Source organism: Sander vitreus, chromosome 1, assembly GCF_031162955.1.
Source record: "Sander vitreus isolate 19-12246 chromosome 1, sanVit1, whole genome shotgun sequence".
Taxonomy (NCBI): domain Eukaryota; kingdom Metazoa; phylum Chordata; class Actinopteri; order Perciformes; family Percidae; genus Sander; species Sander vitreus.
In genome coordinates, this window is record NC_135855.1 from 7,267,675 (window position 1) to 7,290,236 (window position 22,562).

Below are 22,562 nucleotides of genomic sequence, written 5' to 3' on the forward strand. Positions count from 1 at the left end.
ATCATTGCACAAAATAAGCCTGTTCATTTAGAACTTACAGTTCGTAATTACTAGTTAACTCCATGGTTTTCTTTTTCTTTTTTTTGCACATCACACTGTATATACTGTAGATTCATTTCTTGGTAAATAAGATGAAACATTTGCTCGTAACTCAAACACACAAACAGCAGTCAATGCTGGTAAATCTGGGCCTCACCGTCAGTCAGACTGGTTATTCATTTAGCCAGCGAACACTTCTGTTTCCTCTTGCAGCAGTCTTTCAGCTAAATGTGCCTGCTTCCTGCAGCCCAGTGGCTTTCCAATAAATAATTAAGACAAAGAGAGTCTGACTGGGCTGCTAAGGCCATATGAGAAAGCCTGAGGGAGTGAAACCATTAGACACAAATGCAACCCCCATCCACCATCAATACTCCCCTAACACAGCCTTACACAACCTGTCTGGGAAAGCTAAAAGAAGACATTGAGAGGAATGACGATGCCAAAATCTCCTCCATTACTGAATTTTCCCTTACACTTGTCCATCTGGTTGAGTCTGGTTTTAGTTTGGAGATCACAGGGAACATACACTCCTGACTTCTGCTACATCAACAAAGTAAAAATCCCATTCATTTTCTCCACAATTCTTAGCCATAATGTCTAAACCATCCAAGGTAGACTTACCACGAGCTAAGAGATTGTGAAACAAGGATGTATGCTCATATAGAAGCCACAAGTCCATGTGAAATCAACCTTGCTTTGATAAAAAACATGTTTTGTTCGCAATGTCATGGAGAAGTACTACACTACTCACGATCCTAAGCGTAACAGTAACAGAAATGTGAAAATCCCTTCCGAAACCAGAGCCGTTCAAAAAGTGGGCAATCACTGTTGAGCTCTGAAGTGGAGATATGGTTAAGTCTCCATGAGTGTGATTAGCAGTGGATGTGACTAGAGAGGAACTAGAGGATCATCAGTTCACAATTTCCTAGAGCACCAACAGTCCAAAATGCAAAGATATTCAGTTTACCATAATGTACGACCTGGAAATTCATTTGAGAAGCTGGAGCCATCAAATGTTTTTTTGCTTGTAAAATCACTAAAACAATGAATTGATTACAAAAAAAAGTTGTCGACACATTTCCTGTCAGACGACTAATGAATTGATTAACTAATCTTTTCAGCTCTAATGTAAATGCAGCAGAACACATTGCAATCTGAATGCTATCAGATCAGCCAGACATCATCTGGAGGCAAAAATCCAAATGTTATCTGTACACTTTGGCCACATTCTTAAGAAAAATAAAAAAGGTAATCTAACTCCACCTCTTCCTGCTATCTCAAGCTGCTCGTCAAAAAGCTAAAGATTAGCTGTTAATACCAAATGGGCATGGGCGTGGGGGTCCCCCCGCCCACCGCTGGTGCTAAGCCTTTTATTACCTTTTTATTATATAAATGATGGCAGAATGCATTTGAATGTGATGCAAGATAATAAATACATGTAGGATTCAGTTTAGAACAACAGCACTGGGGGCGCCCCCATTAAAAAGTGCTTTAAGCAGAGATGTATAGTAACGAAGTAGAACTACTTCACTACAGTACTTAAGTACTAAAAAGCTGTATGTACTCTACTGGAGTATTATTTTTTTTCTACTTCCACTTTTACTTGAGACTGTGTAGGTTACAGTGTGTGTAGTTATGTTAGTTACGTAGTTAGTCATGTAAATGTTATTGTATAAAGCCAGTGCATGGCCGTGCTCGTCCTCTGGGAGGGGTAGACGGGACGAGAGAGGGAGCGTTCTCTACTTCAAATTCAGTTTTTTTTATTTATTTATTTTTATTCTAACTACTGCAGTAGTAAGTAATAAGTAAGTAGCTTAAGGAGCTGCTAAACCACCTAATAGAATCATATATTCAGTGGTTTTAATGGAGACTTTTAGCTCTCCACAATTTGTTAAATGCTGATTTATAAGGATTTCTATTTGAAAAAAACAAAACAAAAAAAACATTCTGCTAGACTTGAGAGAGTGATCAGTATTAAACAGTAGTTTATAACATGACCACCACATATCAGCACCATCATGGGTGCTCCTGATCAGTGTCAGTGTGAAGCTTTCAGGGGAATTTCCATCTTGATCAGCTCAACACCAAACATTAACCAACGGTTTCATTTTCCCTCGGTCAGTGCTGGACCACAAGAAGGAAGCAGCTTCACATCCACTGTGGACAGAATTCCATCCTAACACACACAGCTGGTAGCAACAACATTATTATTATTAACTAAGCTGTCACACTCAACCGTGCACACAACCAATAGACAATATTTACATTAAAACTAAACTTTAGGCAGCACAACTCTGTTTTTCCCATCAAACCTCTGTTACAGGTCAACAATGGAATGATTCTGAACATGTACTGGAAACAAATCAGTGGTGCCATTCTACTGATGAGAAGACTTACACAGATACTCTAATATCAAGACTTTGAATGTCTAACCCTAACAAAATGTATCTGTAGATATACATAAGGCAGTGCTTCCCCCCGTCACGAAAAACATTTTTATTCAGGATGCGCCACAATCAGCTTATTCTCCGCGAAGGGATAGTCAATGGGATGACATAGCGACGATTCGACTGGGAGACTGGCACTCGAATCAGGCTGCTTAGATGGATTTGTGGTCACTACTACATATTTTCTCAGCTTTGTTTTGGTAGCTGTAGGGTTGTTGGTGTGGCTTCACGGTCTGCTTTACGTTTAACTGGCAGTCCTTTCCCAAACTTGTCCATGCTTTTCTAGCAGTGCAGGGGAACAATGCATTATTAATTCATATGTAGCCTCCCTGGGCCCCCCGTTAAAACTCTGGTCCCCACAGTTTGGGAACCACTGGCCTAAGGTATTTGAGTTGACTTGTTTTATAAAGTCAGATGGCTCTCAAAGATACCAAATGCTATTTGTAACTTTCAACAGCTTCATGTCTATGCATGGTGACACAGTGATCCTGAAGGCCAACAGACAAACCCACCGCAAGCTTCCTCTTTTGATGAAACGCTGCCGCTAAGAAGAGATCACTTACACTATGTGGGTGACTTCTGTAAAAAAAATGGTGTTAGTTTTACATTAACGAAGTGTGTATTTTTTTTAATTTAATGTAATAATAATAATAATCCTGAAGATTTTCATGAAATCAAACCCTCAGCTCATAATTTATCTATTTATGGTTATTTTTTTTCCAACAATAGCTTTTCAGTGTATTTATCTGTAGACCAAATGTATCTGTAATTCTCTCAGTATAGAGTAGTTCTCAAAAATTATAAATTGGAAATATCTAATGCACAAAAGGATTTTCTACCTTTTTCTGAATCAATTTATGCTGGAAATATCTTTATGTAAAGGGAAACATAGATTACAATCCAAATATAAAAACATAATGGAAAATATTGCAATAAGGCTCTCAGGCATTCTGTATTGCCTTCATCTATTTATTCCTATCATAGCATCATTTACTCTTCCCTTCTCTTTTGAGAAAAACCCCTGGACTGTAATATTGTTAAATTTGAGCAAGATTTCTGCTTATGTTCAAAACTTTGTGCACACTCAAAATATCTGTTTTTTCGGTAAATTTCCCCCATTCAAATGAATGGATGGAATGTTCAGTACAGATAGAGAAGTACAAAATAAAATAAAAATAAAATAAAGGTGTATACGACTAGTAAAAGAGTAAAGTACATGAACTATACAAAAGCAATTAAAGAAAAGTTACAAGGTAATAATGAGGGAATAAGTTGAAGTGACATTTACAAGATAAGGTGACAAGGTATGATATGATTAATGAGCCAGAAATGTTATGTAGTACATGATGTGGTGAGACGGTGTAATTATATATTAATACTAATAATAAGCGACTTTGAGTCCTGAAAAAGCGCTATATAAATTCAATGTATTATTAATACTGGTAGGGTAGTATTAAGTATAGTATAGGTGTAATAGTAGTAAACATAATATAATACAACTACTATAATAATATAACATATTAGAGCATAGTATAGCAGTATAACAACTTAGATCTTCATCTTATACACCTGCTACAAGTTAAAAGTAGCCTAAAACTAAAACTGTAAGTTTCAATTCAATTTTATTTATAGTATCAAATCATAACAACAGTTATCTCAAGGCAAAACCCAACAATTCCAGTAATTCCCTTCTTTACTTGTGTTTTTCATGGTGGCCCTGTTAAGATGCTGTAGGTAGGATTGCGGAGATCCAGGACTTAGCCAAAAAATTTGAACATCGACAACTTCTCAGTCCGTCCCCCCTTCTGCTAAAGCCCAAAACGGTCTCCTAAGCCCCTCCTCCCACAAGGGAGAATGAATGCATGTGCATGAGCAGAGATTGACACGCAGTTAGAGGTGACATTGGCATGTGAAATAGACTGTGATAGTGTGGTAAAACCTGCTAACGTTAGCCGCTAATGTTAGCTTGCCGGCTCACTAGCTAACTGGTCAGCCAGCTACCAATACAGATTGAATCAAGAAAAACGTAATTATGTTGGGGAAACTGCAGCTATTTTATTAGCATGACATGAATAAACGTTACTAAACGTAACGTGAATAAACTTGAATGGGTAAACTCGTCCGTGAACAGATGCATTCTAATCGAGTGTTTAGCAATAAAAACTCCCATAATTCCACGCAACTTCCCTACGTCATCAAATGTCTGTGTACAATCCATTGTTTTGGTTGAGAGACCCCTAGCGGCAGAAAGTTACATATTGTACATTTAAGCTGGCGACACCGGGCAGAAGAGCAGCGCGAAGTGGTGTGTATGCTCTGCGGAGATCCGCTCTACAAGTGTAAAATTAGAACAGTCTTCAATTCATATTTTTTCCGTGAGAGGTGTGTGGCCCTTTTACACAAAAATGGATCTTAAAGTGTGAAAAAAACTGAAGAAACAACAACGATCCCAAAGCAAAAGCTGAGCGTCTCACCTGTGACTCACACAATCCTACGCCGTGTGTGCACAGCAGGTGTAGCCAGTTAAAACACATTCCGCAGCACATACGCTCCGCTAACGATCCGCATATGTTATGCGTTCAATGTAGCCAAAGTCGCGCAACCCGAAACCCCCCCCGAACAACTTTTGCTAGAACTACACAGCTAAACTGATCTTTATATTCGTATTATTTACCTGGCCAATGTTTTCTCTCAGCCTGAGATACATCATGCACCGACAGTAAAGCATTTCCATCTCCTCAAATAGGTTATAAACATTTCAATTAAAATTAAAATAATTAAATTAAAAGTTATGGCTCCATTTCTACTAGAAGTTAGCTATGTCCCGATTGTCAACTGCAGCTGTCAAGGTCTCTACGCAACAGAAGCGGTAAGGGCGGGACCAGCTGGTGACGCAAACAAGGAATACTCTGTAGACCAGACCGTCTCATTTAACAGCGCTCGGTTCAGCCTTCGCAGTCTGCGGCCACGCCTTCAAAAACTGCCTCATCTGAAGGATACGGCCCCTGAATTGAGACATATTGTCTTACTTATTTATACTTTCAGCTAGAAACTCCATTCAAACCTTAAAATATTCAACCCATCTTTCAGAGAGAGAAAGAAAGCATTTCTATTGTCTTTCATACATTTTGTGCTTTTTCAACTTTTAAAGGGGACCTATTATGCTCATTTTCAGGTTTATACTTGTATGTTGTGCTGCCATTTGAACATGTTTACATGCTTTAACATTTAAAAATCAACATTTTTCTCATACTTCCTTGGCTGCTGCACTTGTATTCACCCTCTGTCCGAAACACATTTCGGCATTTTTGTCTACTTCTTGAAGGTGTTGAAAAGCATTTGAAGCAACATTTGGACCACGTCCCACTTAAATCCATTAAAACCCAGTGTAATACATCCATGCATACTTGAGTGAAAGTATAACCGAGGACATCAGAATCAGGAATCCGATCGGATGTCAGTAAACTAATAGCAGTCAGAGCTCAGTGCAGAGTAGCTTTAAGGCTCAGCCAGTCTTACATGTGCAGCATATAAACAAGGCTCCAGTCAGCATTTAGCTCTGCCCGCCTGATCTCCTACTAACCTGCTCATAACGAAGCAGCAAATCCTCCATTTCTTCCTGCCTCTATCGCATCTAAAGCTGAGCGCTTTCTTTTCATGGTTCGCCTTCAGCTGCTGTGTGGCTTCTACCCAGCGGTGTCCCCTGGATTATCTGCCTCCTCTCTAACCCAGTGACAGGCTGGCGAGAGTGGGAGGATGGAGACAGGAGGAGGGGGTGGCAGGGAGAGGGAGCAGGGAATGATGCTCCTTTGTTAAAGAGCCACGCCAGCCTCCTGTATCTCTCTCCCTCACATTGTCTCTGCTCTGATCCACTGTAATCTGACTCTGTCCAGTGGAACCTTTAATGACACTCAGCAATAGGGCTGTGCATTTAAAGGAATTTTGATCACAATTTTGATTTTGGCTCCTAACTATAACAAAAACAATGTAATCGGGAAAAATTACGTTTTGCAAGTTAACTTTTATTTTGTCTTGTGTTCTGAATTAAAAAAATAGTTTGAACTGAAAATTTCACAATTCAAGGTGTTTCCACTGTTTCTTTAACTGTTTCACTGTTTTTTTCAATGAGTAATTGTGCAAAATAATCGTGATTTCAACATTGACCCAAAAAATTGTGATTATGATTTTTTTTCCATAATCGAGCAGCCCTACTCAGCGCCAAGTATTTTGGGGTTTCAATGGCTGTAGCAAATCTTACTTAAAAAAAGTGTGCATTGATCTGGGAATATTTTCAGCAGCTAGAGTATTTGGGGCAGCAGGGTGGTGTTTGTGGGAATGAGTCAAAATAAACAGTAACATTATTTGAAGGGGTGTGCATAAGACTGACATGACACTGTCATAACCATGATATGACACTGGACATGAACATGAAGGAGTCTTTATGAATGTTTATGACTGTTGTCATTAAGTGTCATTCGTTACATTATGGCACTTTTATTATTATACTCAGTAACCGTGAACCGTGAGCATTTTTTCTGCCACACATCATTATTTTTCATTGATTACTATATCAGACTGCCCCAGATACCGGAGTCAGAACAGCGGCCATCCCTACATTTCTTAACGTTACCTGTGTTTGTGCTCCTCCTGACTGACGACAGCTAAGTTTAGGCACCAAAACGACTAGTTAAGATTACAAAAAAGTAAAGGGGGCGATAATTCCGGGCTGCTGGGAGATCTTCTGCACAACAATGGCCATCGGACGTCTCCGCCGCCCCAGAGATTCCCCCAGCCATCCCCACCCATACCCGTCTCTCGGCGTCGTTGAGTAACGTTACAACAAACCCCTTTCCCCCTAGGTGCTGAAAAAATCCAAAAGATGACACTGACATGTATAACGTGAATAAAACTTGTACTCGTCCATGAACAGATACATTTTAGTTGGCAATGATGTTTAACAAGGAAAACTCCCATAATCCCACGCAGCTTTACGAAGTCATCAAAAGTCCGTGTTTACATCCATTGCTTTGATTGACCAACCTGATCTCACAGAATTCCGTGAAATGAAGACGGCCCCTTAACTCAAAATCTGTCGCAGTTTCACGGAATCGCAAAACATTCCGTGATGGGCACACGGAATTATTCCGTGAAATGAACACAGATTGCCAAAATTTCCGTGATGGGCCCACATAACAATTCCGTTAAATAAACACGGCCCCTTAAGTTAACGAAAAGGTCATGGGTGGGCTTACGATTACGTGACATGCAAGAAGAACGAAATGGTTGGGTTCAGGAAAAGGTCGTGGGTGGGCTTACGGTTATGTGACACGCGAGAAGAATGGGACGGTTGGGTTTAGGAAAAGAAGAAAGCGACTTTTGGACACGTGACATGCGGGTGAAAGTCCTGTGTTTGACTCATCCACCACCCCAACCAACCTCCTTACGCGGAATTTCGACCTTACATACTACTTGCTACCGTAGTCGCTCTTAATGCTGCGTCATCTTCTCATTGACATTGTTTTCCGTGGTGGCCACACGGAATTTTCACACATTCCGTGCCACCACCACGTAATGCGCTGTTAACAGTTCGTGATCATTTCACGGAATTCTGTGAGACGGGGCTGGATTGGGAGACACCTAGAGGCAGAAAATAACATTTTGTACGTTTAAGGTATATCGATATATTTTCAAACAAGATATGGGATGAAACAATACCGTTTATATTAATATGGTTTAATGTTGCGTTACATGACCCATTTCTTCTGTAAAGCTTTTTTGCATCTCTTCTATCACTCGCCGGGCAACCCCGCCCCCACTCGTCACAGGCTCTCCTGCAACATTGCCGGCCCACACTGCTGACATTTGCCTACAGTTGAAACTGTTATTTGCACAGCTGTATGTTTTTTTTACCAGGAAAAGAAAAAACTGTATTTGTACCAGTGTTTCCAGTAGTAACGCTCTGTTGTGGTGGCCGCCACGGCGAAAAACACAGCTTAAAACACTGGATGTAACTTCAACTTTTAAGTTCTAAGAGTAAGACAGCGCCTTGACGCAGGCGAGAGCTGTGGCCCATGACCAGATTATCATAGCTCATGAATATGCAGCGCAGTGACGATACAGACATTGCATACATGAGACGTATGTAACACCGCTGACCTGCGCATTCACTCTGTGCTGGACCCGTTCATATGAGTCTGCCATCACTCTGTGAGTAGAGGATCCAGTCTGCAGTGTAGTTGCGACACTTCACTGATAAACCAGAGAAATGTGCAGTAACACATAATCAAAGGAGGTTTTTGTATTATACACTTTAGTCCATCGCACGCTCCCGCTCTCTCTCTCTTTTCTTTATGTAACTTTATTTTCACTTTCGTTAGTAGACAGCATATGACAGACATACAGATAGCACAAAACGAACAAGAATAATATCCTCTATGGCTATTGTAGTTATTCGATGGAAAAGAAAACTAGAATGTTACTGTCACACCAAGCAAGAGGGGCGAAAAAAATAATAAAAAATATGAAATAAATAAAAATAATAATTAAAATAAACATGAATAAATAAGGGGGGTTAGTTTCCAGAGTGTCAGCTGGGAACAAATTAAGACAGTGATGGCAGAATGGGAGTGATCCCAGTGGCATTGATAGAAGAGAAATAAGAAATGAATGGGTTCCAAATTGTCTTAAATTTCTCCTGCTTCCCCTCTCTGAGATACCTTATATTTTCAAGATGGATGCCGCTCATTGAGTCACATATCCAGTTTAAATGAGTAGGTGGTTGGTTTGATTTCCAATTGAGGAGAATCAACCGTCTGGCTATTAAAGTACAAAAGGCAAGCGCATCTTTATGAAGGTTTGACAAATTTGCAGTTTTTGGGGGAGAGACCAAAAAGTGCAACTAGTGGGCAACAGTTAATACAGAGCCCAGTGCTACTGACATAGAATTAAAGATCAATTTCCAGACACCAATCAAGCTTGGACAAAGCCAGAACATGTTCTCTCTGTTATATATATATATATATATATATATATATATATATATATATATATATATATATATATATATATATATATATATATATATATTTGACAGCAACAGATACAGCTTGTTGCTCTCAAACGTTTCACTCACACTTTCAGTTCCCTTTTTGCTAAATTTAAACAGTGCTGCAATGGTCCCACATATCAATAACTTCAGCTTGCAGTCAAATCCTTTGTGAACCTGTGTGATGCTTCTAATACTACAACAAGAAAAAGAGGCTGTGTCAAGTGATAACTCACTGCTTTGTTGCTCCATTTCGCTGGCAGTGCCTCCAGAGTCCTGGGGAAGGCCAACAGACCAGTAAGACATTTCTACTGGAGTCACTGGTTGATCCCTATCAGAGTTCCACCACAGAGAGGAGGCCTGGACTCAGCTGTCACCCTGCACAAAGACAAAGCAGCAATGATGAAGAACAAACACCAAAACCTTTTTACCTATTAAATCAGGGGTCTTCAATGTTTTTCAAGCAAAGTTGTATAAAATGAAGTTGCATATTAGACTACAACAATGTGTGGGTGCCCTAAAACCTTTATACATACCTTTTCAGTGCATAGAATACTAAGCTATTAAAATAATAATTGTTGGCATGATTTTATAAATCATGTTTTAATGTTAAACACACAGTTTAAGTAACTGCAGTTGTGGGTGGCTATCTTAGTGCCTCATCTTCTTACTTGCTTTTATTTAACTTATTTTAAAAACTGTATGCACTAATAGCACTTTTTGATGTATTTGTAAAAAGTGTTAAATAATGTAAATAAAGCGTTTTTGTTAAACAACAGCTAAAATAACGTGGCTCTCTAGCTTGTGGAAAAGCAAGTTAAACCAACTGTGAATTAGCAGCCCAAATTGACCCAGAAAAAGGGGTATAAATGCTCTGCTTAATGAATGGATTCCAAAATACGCTAAAAATATTATAATTTATTAGAAGAAACCCATTCTCAACCTGTCTAATTTCAACCGGTGCATCACGGAGCGCCCATTCCACATGCTGACGATCAGACACGTACTGGAATGTGTGTGTCACCACGAGTGGTTCACTCCAGTGGATCTGAGAGATGCGTATTTTCAAATCTCAGGTATCCCCAAACACAGGAAATTCCTGCTCTTCTCTTTTCAGGGGGCTCATTTCCAGTACAACCGGCTGCCATTCAGCTACTCTTTAGCCCCTTGCACGGTCTCCAAATGCATGGAGACGGCGCTTCAGCCGTTACACAGAAAAGGCATCAGAGGCATCTGGATGATTTAATCATTATGGCTTCCTCCCAGGAGAAGGCTGCGCTCCACACTATGGAAGTCGTGCAGCACCTGCAGACACTGGGCTTCGCCATAAACTGGCAAAAGAGCTCACTGGTCCCAATATCACAGACAATAGTTTATCTGGGCGTGGACATAGACTCAACCATCATGAGAGCCAAGGCTGGACGCACTGAGCTCTCTGCTGTCACGCATCACGCCACACAACAGTGTTGGCGTTGTCTGTGTTGCGTCTTCAGGGCATGATGTCTGTGAGTCACGTGGTGGTTCCCCTGGGTCTCCTCCACATGAGAAAGATTCAGAGACGGTTCTATCGACTGCACCTCGACCTGATACGCCACAAGTGGGGGATGCTGACCATTCCTCCTCCTCTACAGTCGGACCTGGCATATTGGGGAAACTCCCGGACCCTGTCATCCGGGGTTCCCCTGGGGAGAGTGACGTCACACGTAACAGTGTACTCACCGGCTGGGGAGGCATGTGCGAATCACAGGTGGTGGGAGGGAGATGGCCAGTTTCTCAGTTACGTAACCTGATGTATAGATTTATGTGTAGGGTATCGGAGTCAGAAAATGACTTAATCGCTGTTTTGGCTAACCCTGTACGCAGTTCTGTCAGATTTTCTTCCAGACTGTGGAACCATTGGCAAACATGTCTGTATGTTAGACACTGAACATTGTGAAAGGCTTTGCATTTGTGTATATTTCTTTTCTATTTATGTTTTAATCTGTGTGTTGTTTATTGTGATATGGGTCCCCCTGGGTCTGAAATAAAGAATAAAGTAAGTAAAGTTATTTGGAGTTTCTTTATTTCCAAAAAAGTCTTTATCAGTTTTCCCTATATACTGTATATACAGCATGAGTTCACTAACAAGTCTAAAACAAGAAACCATTGCAATCAGCAGTGTTTGAAATTCACCAGGCTGAAATCTGTACTGTTTTGAATGCGTGGTTATCCGTTTTGACAGCAGTGTGATAGCATTTGAACAAAGTGCTGTAGATCCACAGTGTTGTGCAGGTTGTGGTTAAAACCATGGGATAAGTCGGTAGAGTTTTGAAAACTGTGTTCAAGCAATGAAAAATGAACTACTAGTTTGGTCCACATGAACTGCTGCTGTGCAGACTTTAGTTAGAGTTTTGCACGTTACTAAAGTTGTGCCCACTGTCGTCTAGAAAAAAAAGGAAAAAAAACTGTAATAGGGCAATTGTGCAGCTTGTATTTACCTTCAAAAAGTGCTTGTTTTGCCACTGGATTGTCTGACAACATTATGGAAAGGATTTCTAAGTAGGTCGACCTTTCCATTAAAGAGTAAGATCCTTTTTTTTAAACATAAAAACATCCACGAAATTGCGTCCGCTAAAGCCACCAGACTCCGTGTCAATAAACAGTAATTTTAGCATCGTAAAATACATTTCATTCAAAGATGACAAAAACTTAATAAAACCATCAAAAGTCGTCTTGGTTCGTCTTTCCACTTTTCCAACCAAAGTTTTGGTTGAAATAAACACGTTTTACCGATTACATGTGAAAATATGTTGGCTCTATACACGCTAAAAGTATGGGTCTGTGGCTGCCGGTTACAGCGTTCACACTTAATACTGGACCAATTTTTTTTATTTTTAGATCAATTTTTAATTAGCATCATTTATCATTCAGACATACAGAACAGACTCCATAATGTATGACAGTCCGTATCGAATGGTGCATACAACAGAAAAACACAAACTGCACAAAAACAAAAACCCTTACCCTCTGCGGTCTCAAGGAAAACAAAACAAACAGAAATCATGGTTTGCCTAGTCACTCTCCTCTAGTTCTCGTGGCGCTGAGGTCGTTAGGTCTGATATTTGTGCTGCTGTGCTTTTCCATAGATTGATAGTTGATGATTTGGCTTTGTTAATCCTTGCTGTAGAGAGCTCAAGCATAACTATGTCTAGAAAATATGCTAACCATTGTTTAATACAAAGCAAGTGGGGGGGTGGGGGGGGAGCCAGCGTTGAGCTATCATTTTCTTGGTTGCAGTTGAGCCAGCTAGCCAAATCTTCCTCTGTCTCTCGAGCAGGTGTAATTTAGAGTCATCATTAAGTAACAGAACAATCGGGTCAGTAGGAATTGGACATCCTATCACATCAGATAGGTGGTCAAAAGCCTTTTGATTGATAAAACTGCTGCCTTTGTTGGAAGGTTTCTGGCTTCTTCTATTACATGAAATAATCTACGGATAAAAGCAGCGCCGGGCTAACCCACGAATAACTTCACTAGTAACGTTAAATGTATAGATAGACGACTAATCTAATTCTAATTGAGCCAGCTAGCTAGCAAATCCCGGTCTGACTGCCTCACTCCCCCCCCCGGCGCAAAGACACTTCATTCGGGATGAGTGCTGACAACACCCCCGGGCCATATATAGCTAGCCCCTAGCCAGCCAACAGCCAATATTACAGCAATCCTTATCTGGCCAGCACTTAACTTCAGTGCCAGATGCTAACGATGCTAACGGCAGTTTAATGAAGCGTCAGGAAACAGGCCATATGAGAGCCAGGCATCCAGTCACAACAGCAGCCATCCACAACGTTAGCTGCGTCTCCGTTAGCGCTACCAGTGTTCGTGCCAAAAATTTCCTCCCTGCCGAATTTCTCCCCCCTTCGCGTTTGGCTGTCTTTACAGTTAGCTAAATTAACCCAACAAAAGGTGGGTTAAGCACCAAAACGAATAGTTAAGATTACAGAAACGTGAAGGGGGAGATCGTTACGGGCAGCTTGGAGATGTTCTGCTGCTGCACTGCTGGCTGGCTAATGTTAGCTTGCTGGCTCACTAGCTAACTGGTCAGCTAGCTACCAATACAGATCAAATCAATAAAAACGTAATTATGTTAGGGACAATGCAGCTATTTTCTTAGAATGACATGAATAAACGTTACTAAACGTAACGTGAATAAACTTAAATGGGTGCACTCGCCCGTGAACAGATGCATTCTAACCAGCGTATGTGTTTAACAATTAAAACTACAACTCCCATAATTCCACGCAACTTCCCAACATCATCAAACATCTGTGTTTACAAACCATTGTTTTGGTTGAGAGACCCCTAGTGGCAGAAAGTTACATATTGTACGTTTAACAGTATGCCACCTGTAAACGTGGGCCAAATTTACTCAGTGCCCAAAAACCGGGAACATTTGGTCACCCTAACCCATGGGAGCATGACCCCAGACTCCCCTAGGTTTGGGCTGAGCCTCCAATGGCTCTGCTCCTGCAGACTGCAGCAGCAGTAGGCTGACAGAAGCAGGGGAGACACCGCTGGCGTTAGGAAGAAAGAAACTTGCACGTGCTGTGATTTTTTATTTATTTTTTACTTTGCAGCGTTTTTCTGTTGCATGTGTTTGTTTTTTTTTACACTTTGCATCATTTCTGCAGTTGTTTGCTGTTAATGTAGCGATTTGTTTTCACTTCCTGGAGCACTTTTTTTTTTCATTTGCAGCGCGTTTCCGTCATTGTATTGGTTTTGGATTTTCGTAGTGTTTTTTAATTGAAATCGTTTCTGAAATTGCAGCACGTTTCTCCTAATGGAAGTGTTTTGGACGTTGTAGCGCGTTTGTCCTGGTCGGCCACCGTAAATAATACCGAAATAAAACGTACTTCAGGAGTATGTAAAATATACGGAGTTATTATATATATTTACAGTGCAAGTTATTTTAAAATAACTAAAATATATATAAATATAAAATTCACGTTTTTATTTAAATACAGATTGGTTTGTTTTCCCTCTAACGTTAATGACAACGGTGCGTCAACCAGATCACCAGCAAAAGAATCACTTGCAGCTAAAACACCAGACATAAACTATTATGACACAAAAGTCAACTCACCACATGGCTGAGAAGTCCAGTCAGCATTACGAGAGGGTTTCACCGCTTTGAAGTCCTCAGGAGTAACCGTTTGACACTAACGTTGTGCTGGACTTCCTGATTCCACCGTGAAAACTTTCCGATAGCAGTAAGTTAGACAACGTAGGCATTTCCGGTAATCATTTCAAAATAATACCCAACAGCTCACTTAATTAAAAACAGCGCATCCAGATAAAACCTTTCGAAATAAAACCTATAAACCAATGAAGATTCTTTGCAACAGGAATTCAACTAATAAAGAGTGCAAATAGGTGAAGTAATGTACACTTTTTAGTGAATTATAAACAAGGTTAACACATTGTTCAAAACAGATAAACCACACATTCACATATTGCACTGTTTTTGTTTTTTTAATTGCCGTAAAATTGAAGAAAACAAAACAGAATAGGTCAAACCGTCTAAGCTGTAGGGAGTAAAAATTGCTTACCAAAAAAAATCCGTAGCATATAATATTCATAACCTAAGCAGAATGTACTAAAATTAAAAAAAAAGTTGTAGTTTTGTTTATTTAAATCCCCATTTACTACTGTAACAACAGTAGCTAAAACGCGAATATAAAAATGACCCTTAGATGAAATAATGATGGCCCTCACAGTACCACATACCGTGGTGTGGCATTGGTCCATGCTATATACTTGTGCCTCTAAACAAACATTGTCTATCTTATCTAATAAACATTAGATACAAATGAATATAGTAGTTAGTCTTTGTTCAAAGATTAAGTATCTAAGTCACTTATTGCAGAGTCAGGAAATGTAAGGTATAAAAAGAGGGGGTGCAGCAGGTCCACTCCATGACAACGGGTACAAGGAATGGATCTGAGCACTACAAGGAACAGATCAGAACTACAGAACACTACATCGGAGCAGGGGCAGGGCTAGAAGGGGGGCACCCCCCCCCCCCCAAAATATGATTGGCCCCCCTGGTGTGTCTGTTTGATTTTAAAATCTCTGTTGCTTGGTAATAATAATTATATGTAAAATTGGAATTCTATTGAAAGAACTACCCCATTTAAACCCAAGTAAATATTCATTCATTTTTCATTTATTATTGGAAACTTTATTCATCATTGACTGTAGATACATTTTATAGTTGTGCATGTTCAGCTGAACTGCTATGCTCTGAGTTAAGTCAGTTATTTGTGTAAATGTACCAACTGAGCACTGTCTCTATTTTCCCAATATTACTGTAGTACCAAATCACATACTTATGTCTGGGGGAACTTCTGAATAAATTATTGGAAAATTATTAGAAAAATAAAACCTGTAAATAAAGCATTAGCAGTTTTGTATACTGTCATCACTGAAGCCTAGCGTCACCTACAGCGTATCATAGAAAAGGTGAACAAAAACGCTGACTCTTGCTGGGCTCTGATATACCGTATAAACAAACTGACATATTGGCCTAACCCTAACTCAACATCAATAACATGACTAAAGACAAATAAGGGAGTGTGTGCGTTGGAGGAAGTTGTGATGTAATGGGCAGTGGCTGGACATCTTAGCCAGTTCTTCTCACAGAGTTTCACTCAGTTTGATGGTCACTGCTTTTACCTCCGAGTACTCAGCCAGAGCATACTCTCCGCTGAGATGACAGAGACAACACATGAGGCAGGTTAGGAAATACACACAATTAAAGACTATGAAATATGAAGAAACAGTGCTGATTCTTACAGCTCTCGTCCGTTGCCTGACATCTTATACCCTCCAAAGGGAGTCTGGGCATGAAGGGCGTTATAGCAGTTTATCCTTAACAGAGAGAAAGAGAGAGAAATGGTTTGATTTTATTTGTAGTCAGCTTAGACAAGGGGGGTAAGCGAGCATCCGCAAAGCGTACCTCCTATGGAGACATTTTGATTCTAACAAGCCATCACCTGCCGATAGCATTCCATTGACTGCCATTCATTTTGGCATCACTTTGACAGCAAATAACTTTACATCTGAAGCGTTTAAAGACTCTATTTGTCCATTGTTGATTTCTAAAGAAAGACAACAATGTATAAAAGGCTCCATTACCTTGTATCTCACGTTATGGCTCCGTAGCAGCCATTTTTGTAAATATAGGCTAACGACGCGACTTTCTGTCGCATAGTAGACCAATTACCATGTAGTCAGGGGAAGCTCGCAGGCAGTTTTGACTTACTTTAGCTGTTTAATTACTAATGTTAACTAGCTAACTAGTTAGCAATAATTAGCCTGTGCCTATGTTACCTCCTTACATATACCTATGCTCTCCGTCTCTGCAAGATTCGGAATGATTGAGATTTCTCTTGGCACAGCTACCAGAAGACTTATAACTTTCAGACAGGTTGCTCATGTCACATCTACGTTGTCTCTCTCAGTTTGAGGCTGCGCAGTAAAGCTCAGCGCTCACCGGAAAAGTGCTTCTAATAGACTTCACTGGTCTCCGTGGAAGTCTACGGCGTCGCTTTGTCCAGTAATTTCACTGTCTGTGATTAAAACCCACCCCTCTGCCACCACTACTACTTAGTGAATATGGCAACGACATACATTTTTCACAGGTTCACATTGTAGAACTAATGGATTCTCTCTGAAAAAAGGCAAATGACTACAGCTCTAAGGAACAATACAGACTGGGACCATATTGAATTGATAGTATAAAAAGGTGATTTTACATGTACAAAAAGTGGACTTAGCATTAGGACTAAGACAGAAAATACACCTACCAATACCGACACCCTTAAAGGTCACTAGTTACCATACTGTATTGTATCTTGTTTGTTCATTTAATTTGTGGTTTTAGGGGGTTTTTATTTCTGGCAAGCAGTTTATTCATCCACCCAGCACTACTGTACAGTGTCCCCAGCTACAGTGTGGGTTGCCAGATACAGTCAGCTAGCACAGGTTTAGCGATCCGCTGTGATAGCTATATTAGGTTTATGTAGTGAGTCACACCAACGTTACTTCTTTAAAACACAAACATACAGTATAAAAGTTTTACAGACATTTGTTAAAGACATGTTAGGACCTTTTTTCTACTGAAGTCAGTTTAAAAAAAATAACAGGCCACTTACAGTATATGGAGAGATTGAGAGAGCGATGGTTTTTCAAGTAGGGATATAAGTAGAACTAGGAGTGTGAACAGGGACTTACCAGACAGTGCCAGTCTCCAGGGCTGCAGACACAGACAGAGCTCTGTCCATACTTGTTGTGAAGACTGCTGACACCAGGCCATATTGTGAGCTGTTTGCTCTCTCTATGGCCTCCTGCGTGCTTTTAAAGCTGAATATACACTGCACTGGACCAAAGATCTGAGAGGGGAAAGATATCAGTAAAGACCAGTTACATGAGGAGTGAGTCACAATTTTTTTGTTCCTGTTGTTTTGCTATGCCCTCTGGCTGCCATTCATATATAAAAAATAAACATAAATGTGTAATATAAACAGAGAAAAGCTGGACTAGTTAAAAAAAAAAAAAAAAAAAAAAAAAAAACTGTACTGTCTCATCAATTCTTTCCAGTATTTAAGATTTGTAATGTATCGAAACCACAACAATCTAGCTTTTGTTTGTTAGGTATGCTGAGGGATCATTTTGGTTCAAGCGAGAGATTAAATGAACGGAGAAAGAGTTTGTTGCACTTTTACAAAAGCGATGGAGTGGCGGTAGCTCAGTCCGTGGGGACTTGGCTTGGGACCCAGAGAGTTACAGGTTCAAGTCCACATACAGACCAAGTATGTTGAGTGGACTGATAGCTTAGGATCAATAAATAGCAGGTAAAGTATAACAATATATAACTGCTCAGGTGCCCTTGAGCAAGGCATAGAACCTCAACTCCTCGCCTGTCCAAGGGCTGCTCCTTTGCTTTGACCTCAGTCCATTTCATGCATGTGTATAGGTCCTGTTTGCATGTCTGTGTATTTCGGGCCTGTGTGTGTAATGCGCAGTGTTGTAGTACTCGAGATTGGTCTTGGTCTTAAGACCGGTCTCAAGAGCACCTTGTGAAGGTCTCTGTCTCATCTCGGCATCGACCACATTTTTGCTCGGTCTCATCATGTCTCAGGATATTATTTCAAGACCTGTCAAGACCACAACTGCAGGGATATTACTAAATTGCCTGTGAATTGTATAATGTTATGTGTTAACATCATTACTGTGATTGGATGTTAAACTTCCTGTTTCAAAAGCAACCAATAACTTGACTCATTTCCTATTTGAAAGTTATTACTGTTAACCCCCTCTCCCCGCCCCCCCCTTAACACACACTACCAAAAAAGTGAATCTCAGAGACTGAAGAAGAAGTTCTGGCTGTCTCGCCCTGCCTTGGTCTTGGTCTTGTCTCTGTTTCGATACACTTTGTCCCAGCCAAACTGTATTTTATAGTAATGTACGCCACAAGATGGCAGTAGCTATGTTTGAGGTACTGTATGGGAAGTGCAGGTCACAGAATTTTTCACAAGGTCCTGCAACTGTTTCACAATAAAAGCCTTGTTTGGAAAGGAATAGATTCTGCCCAATAAAACGCTAGAGGAAGAGGAACAGGAAGTGTTGACCTGAATTAACAAAATAATGCAGTAACAAAACTTTTACAGGGCAGAGCAGATCAGAAAAGGCTTCATGCTGAAATGTGGCCAAATATACTATCAAACAAGACAATGCATCTAATAAAAGTATGCTTACAGTATACCAGGGTATTTAGAAATCCCGAAGGTAGGATTTTCAATGCTGTCTAATATAAACTATCTAATTAAACTGATACGGAGATGCTGTATGCCGGGCCTAGGTTGACTCCCCCCAGAGTATATATTAAATAAATAATAAAATAAATATTCTAATGAAATACATCCTGAAATAAATAAATGAGGCAATACATATTTAGATAAATGTACATATGAATATACAAATGAGTCAATATAGTTCAATACATAAACTTACTTGTATCTATTTCATAATGTCACATTTATTTATTTATTACCCCCTCTATTCCTGCTTCTTATATTCACACGATGGGGCGTGGTTTGTCTCACAGACTCAGACTTAAAGAATCAATCTAGTAGCCTGGCATCACCGGCATATCACTATCTACCAGAGGAAATCAAACATGAGCTCGGTAGATTTGTCTGGTTTCCAGGCTAACTAGCTAGTGCGTTCCCCGCTCCACTGACGGACCAGAATGAACATGAACGGAATTAATTGAAACATGTTGTACCTCTTCCTTGGCGATGCGCATGTGGTCTTTGACCCCAGAGAAGATGGTGGGTTTAATGAAGAGGCCCTTCTCGCCCAAAGCTGCTCCTCCATACTCCAGCTTGGCTCCTTCCTCCTTCCCACTCTTTATCAGGTCCATAATCTTGTCAAAGTGCTGTCGGTCAATCTGGAGCCAGCATCAGGAGGGCAAGTAGACAAGGGAAGGAGACAGCTTAATAATACGGGAATCCTACATTTTGTAAAATTCACTTGTTTGCTATCGTTGAACAGTCAAATCATACAGTAGGAATAATTTTAGGATTAATATAATGGTAGGATTTTTTTCTGCGCTCACACAGAACACGGCTAGCGGACTGTGAGGAGATATTCGCTGGATTTGATAAAAAGTCAACAAATCCTCCAAACCATACGACGATGTCAGTCCTTTAGACTACCCTTTAATACCACGGGAGAGTTTTATAAATTAGCACCCCTAGCAGTGGCAAGAAATACGACTTCATATCCAAACCAGAAAACGTAAAGGTTACGGTTATAAACATGTCGTTAACATTGTAAAATGGTTGCAGCTTGGTTAGGTTTAGGCACAAAAACTACTTGGGCCGTCTTGGCTCACTTGCGAAGATGCAAATTTGCTTAGCTTTACATTTTTGTCTTATTCTGTCTGATTGACTGGATGCATAAAAAAGCAGAAGAATAGCAGAATGAGGGTCACCATTGCTGACACAGGCCATCAGAAAATGTGAGCCTTCTGTACATGGAAACTGAACAAAAATGTGCAGCATTTACCCTGTTTTAAAGACTGAATAACATTACAGCAAACAATTGTAAAAGTATCATCCATGCAACAGTGTCCCCTGTGGTCACACTTAACGATAGTCACAGAATACGCTGTAACACCGGCCTGCAATGTAACTGTTTTGGTTCACTCTCACCAGAGGCGGCGTCAGCCGATTTTGCCGGTGTGTTTTGAGTGTAATGTATTTTGAAAAGTTGACTGACAAATATGAAACCGGACAATAGTAAACATGCCTGATCGCCTGGCCTGTCACAAAGCGATCCCCTCTCGGCTCTCTTTCTCTCTCTCTCTCTCTCTCTCTCTCTCCGATAGAAAGAGACACGATGAGTGGTAACTGTAGCCTATATGTGGCTCGCTGTGTGTGTGTGTGTGTGTGTCTGTGCGTGTGCGTGTGCGTGCGTGTGTGTGTCTCTCTCTCTGTCCGTACATCGGTCTCTCCCTCCGTGTGCCTGATCGCGTGTCTCGCTGTGAGAAGTCAAGACTACCAAAATCATCATGAACCTACAGTGAGAACTCGCCCGCTCAACACGGGTAGGAGAGACTACAAGACCGCCTCCGCGGTACCGACTCATCGAAGATCCAGCAGATCAGATAAGCAAAGCCCATGACGTGTTGTCACCATAAGCAACGGTGATTAGACTGCGTTTGAAGCGCAACTTTTCAAGCTGAAGCCAAGAAGTGCTCTACCATTAGGCTACATTCAAGTTAAAGTGGTGTGATGGTTCAACTTAGAAATTGTAACTAACTACTCAGCTCTATTAACCTTGCATTACAGTCCTTAGCCTACATGTTTTGGGGATGAATCTAAGGTGCTGGTGTTTCTGGTTGTTACATTGCTACAAGGTGTAAAGGGGCATCTAACTCCATTAGGGAGTGAATAGGTTTTAAGTATAAGGTGAAAGAAAAGGACAACATGAGTTTACGTAGGCCTACTCCTCCACGACTCCTCCAAATCACAGAGAACACAGATGGGATGAGTTACATATTGAATGTGCACAACGTTTTGAACATGAGCAGAAATCTTGCTTAAACACATCTGAAATATTACACTCCAGGGGTTTATTAATTCATTAAAATGAATTAATGTATCATTGAGGTGAATAACTGTCATATGCACATTTAAGGAGGTTACTTCCCCAACAAAAGACACAAAAGAGGAGGGAAGAGTAAATGATGCCTCTAGGCTACATGTGTGGTGACTCAGATATAATTACAAAAGTCGATCCAAAGGAATCGTCCCCTATGTTTCCCTTTACATAAAGATATTTCCAGCATAAATTGATTAAGAAAAAGGCATAAATAGGTGCATAAAAATTCACCTGAATGCAGGAAATGAAGTGTTTAATGTTACTTGCATCATAAGTCGCAACACACATCTGGAAACAAAACCTTGGCCTTTGGGTTGCCAGGTCAGTTAGGCCAAATGTTGGTGCCATCTACATAACATCTACAAACTGGCCAGCTAAAATGAACATATACTGGTTATTAACAAGCTGGGCAAGCCAAATGCTGTTTTGCATTGCATTCAGTTTATTTAAATGGGTCTGGGCTAAGCCCCGAACCTCCTCAAGTCCTAGAAACACCCCTGACTCTCACCACTCTCATAGTGTCAGCAGGCACCAGTTTTCAGTGAAAAATCTCAAAAAAAAAAAAACATTGTAGGAAACATGCTTAGCAGCAAACAGTAGACAGACACAGTTAGAGACAAAATGATAGACATATGAATGACGCTGAAGAGGGCCCAGAGTTGGTTTCTGCAGAAAACTATCCCATTTCTCTTGTGTTAATAAAGATGTCCTAAATATCCCATCTCCAGCTCCTTGATTCTCCTTCAAAAAAGGTGTATCTCTTGATATCCAGCTAGACACATACAGCCACGTTCGGGGCTTGTAGTAGTTCATTGCTTGTA

The 22,562-nt window shown here is 40.4% G+C and overlaps 2 protein-coding genes across 4 annotated transcripts in view; both read right to left on the minus strand.

Annotated features, from left to right (window-relative positions):
• The window catches only part of lrrk1 (leucine-rich repeat kinase 1), a 97,454-nt gene extending 82,660 nt beyond the window's left edge, over nucleotides 1-14,794 (minus strand). For all 3 annotated transcript variants that reach the window (XM_078257203.1, XM_078257114.1, XM_078257029.1), the window contains exons 1-2: nucleotides 14,654-14,794; nucleotides 9,768-9,909 (exon numbers count right to left, since the gene is read on the minus strand). In XM_078257203.1, the coding sequence (XP_078113329.1) occupies nucleotides 9,768-9,837 (70 nt within the window). In that variant the 5' untranslated portion in view covers nucleotides 9,838-9,909; nucleotides 14,654-14,794. The remainder of the gene's footprint in view (nucleotides 1-9,767; nucleotides 9,910-14,653) is intronic.
• A 934-nt stretch (nucleotides 14,795-15,728) lies between these two features.
• The window catches only part of aldh1a3 (aldehyde dehydrogenase 1 family, member A3), a 30,844-nt gene continuing 24,010 nt past the window's right edge, over nucleotides 15,729-22,562 (minus strand). The window contains exons 10-13 of the mRNA XM_078257326.1: nucleotides 19,859-20,023; nucleotides 17,806-17,963; nucleotides 16,366-16,440; nucleotides 15,729-16,276 (exon numbers count right to left, since the gene is read on the minus strand). Of these exons, the coding sequence (XP_078113452.1) occupies nucleotides 16,207-16,276; nucleotides 16,366-16,440; nucleotides 17,806-17,963; nucleotides 19,859-20,023 (468 nt within the window). The 3' untranslated portion in view covers nucleotides 15,729-16,206. The remainder of the gene's footprint in view (nucleotides 16,277-16,365; nucleotides 16,441-17,805; nucleotides 17,964-19,858; nucleotides 20,024-22,562) is intronic.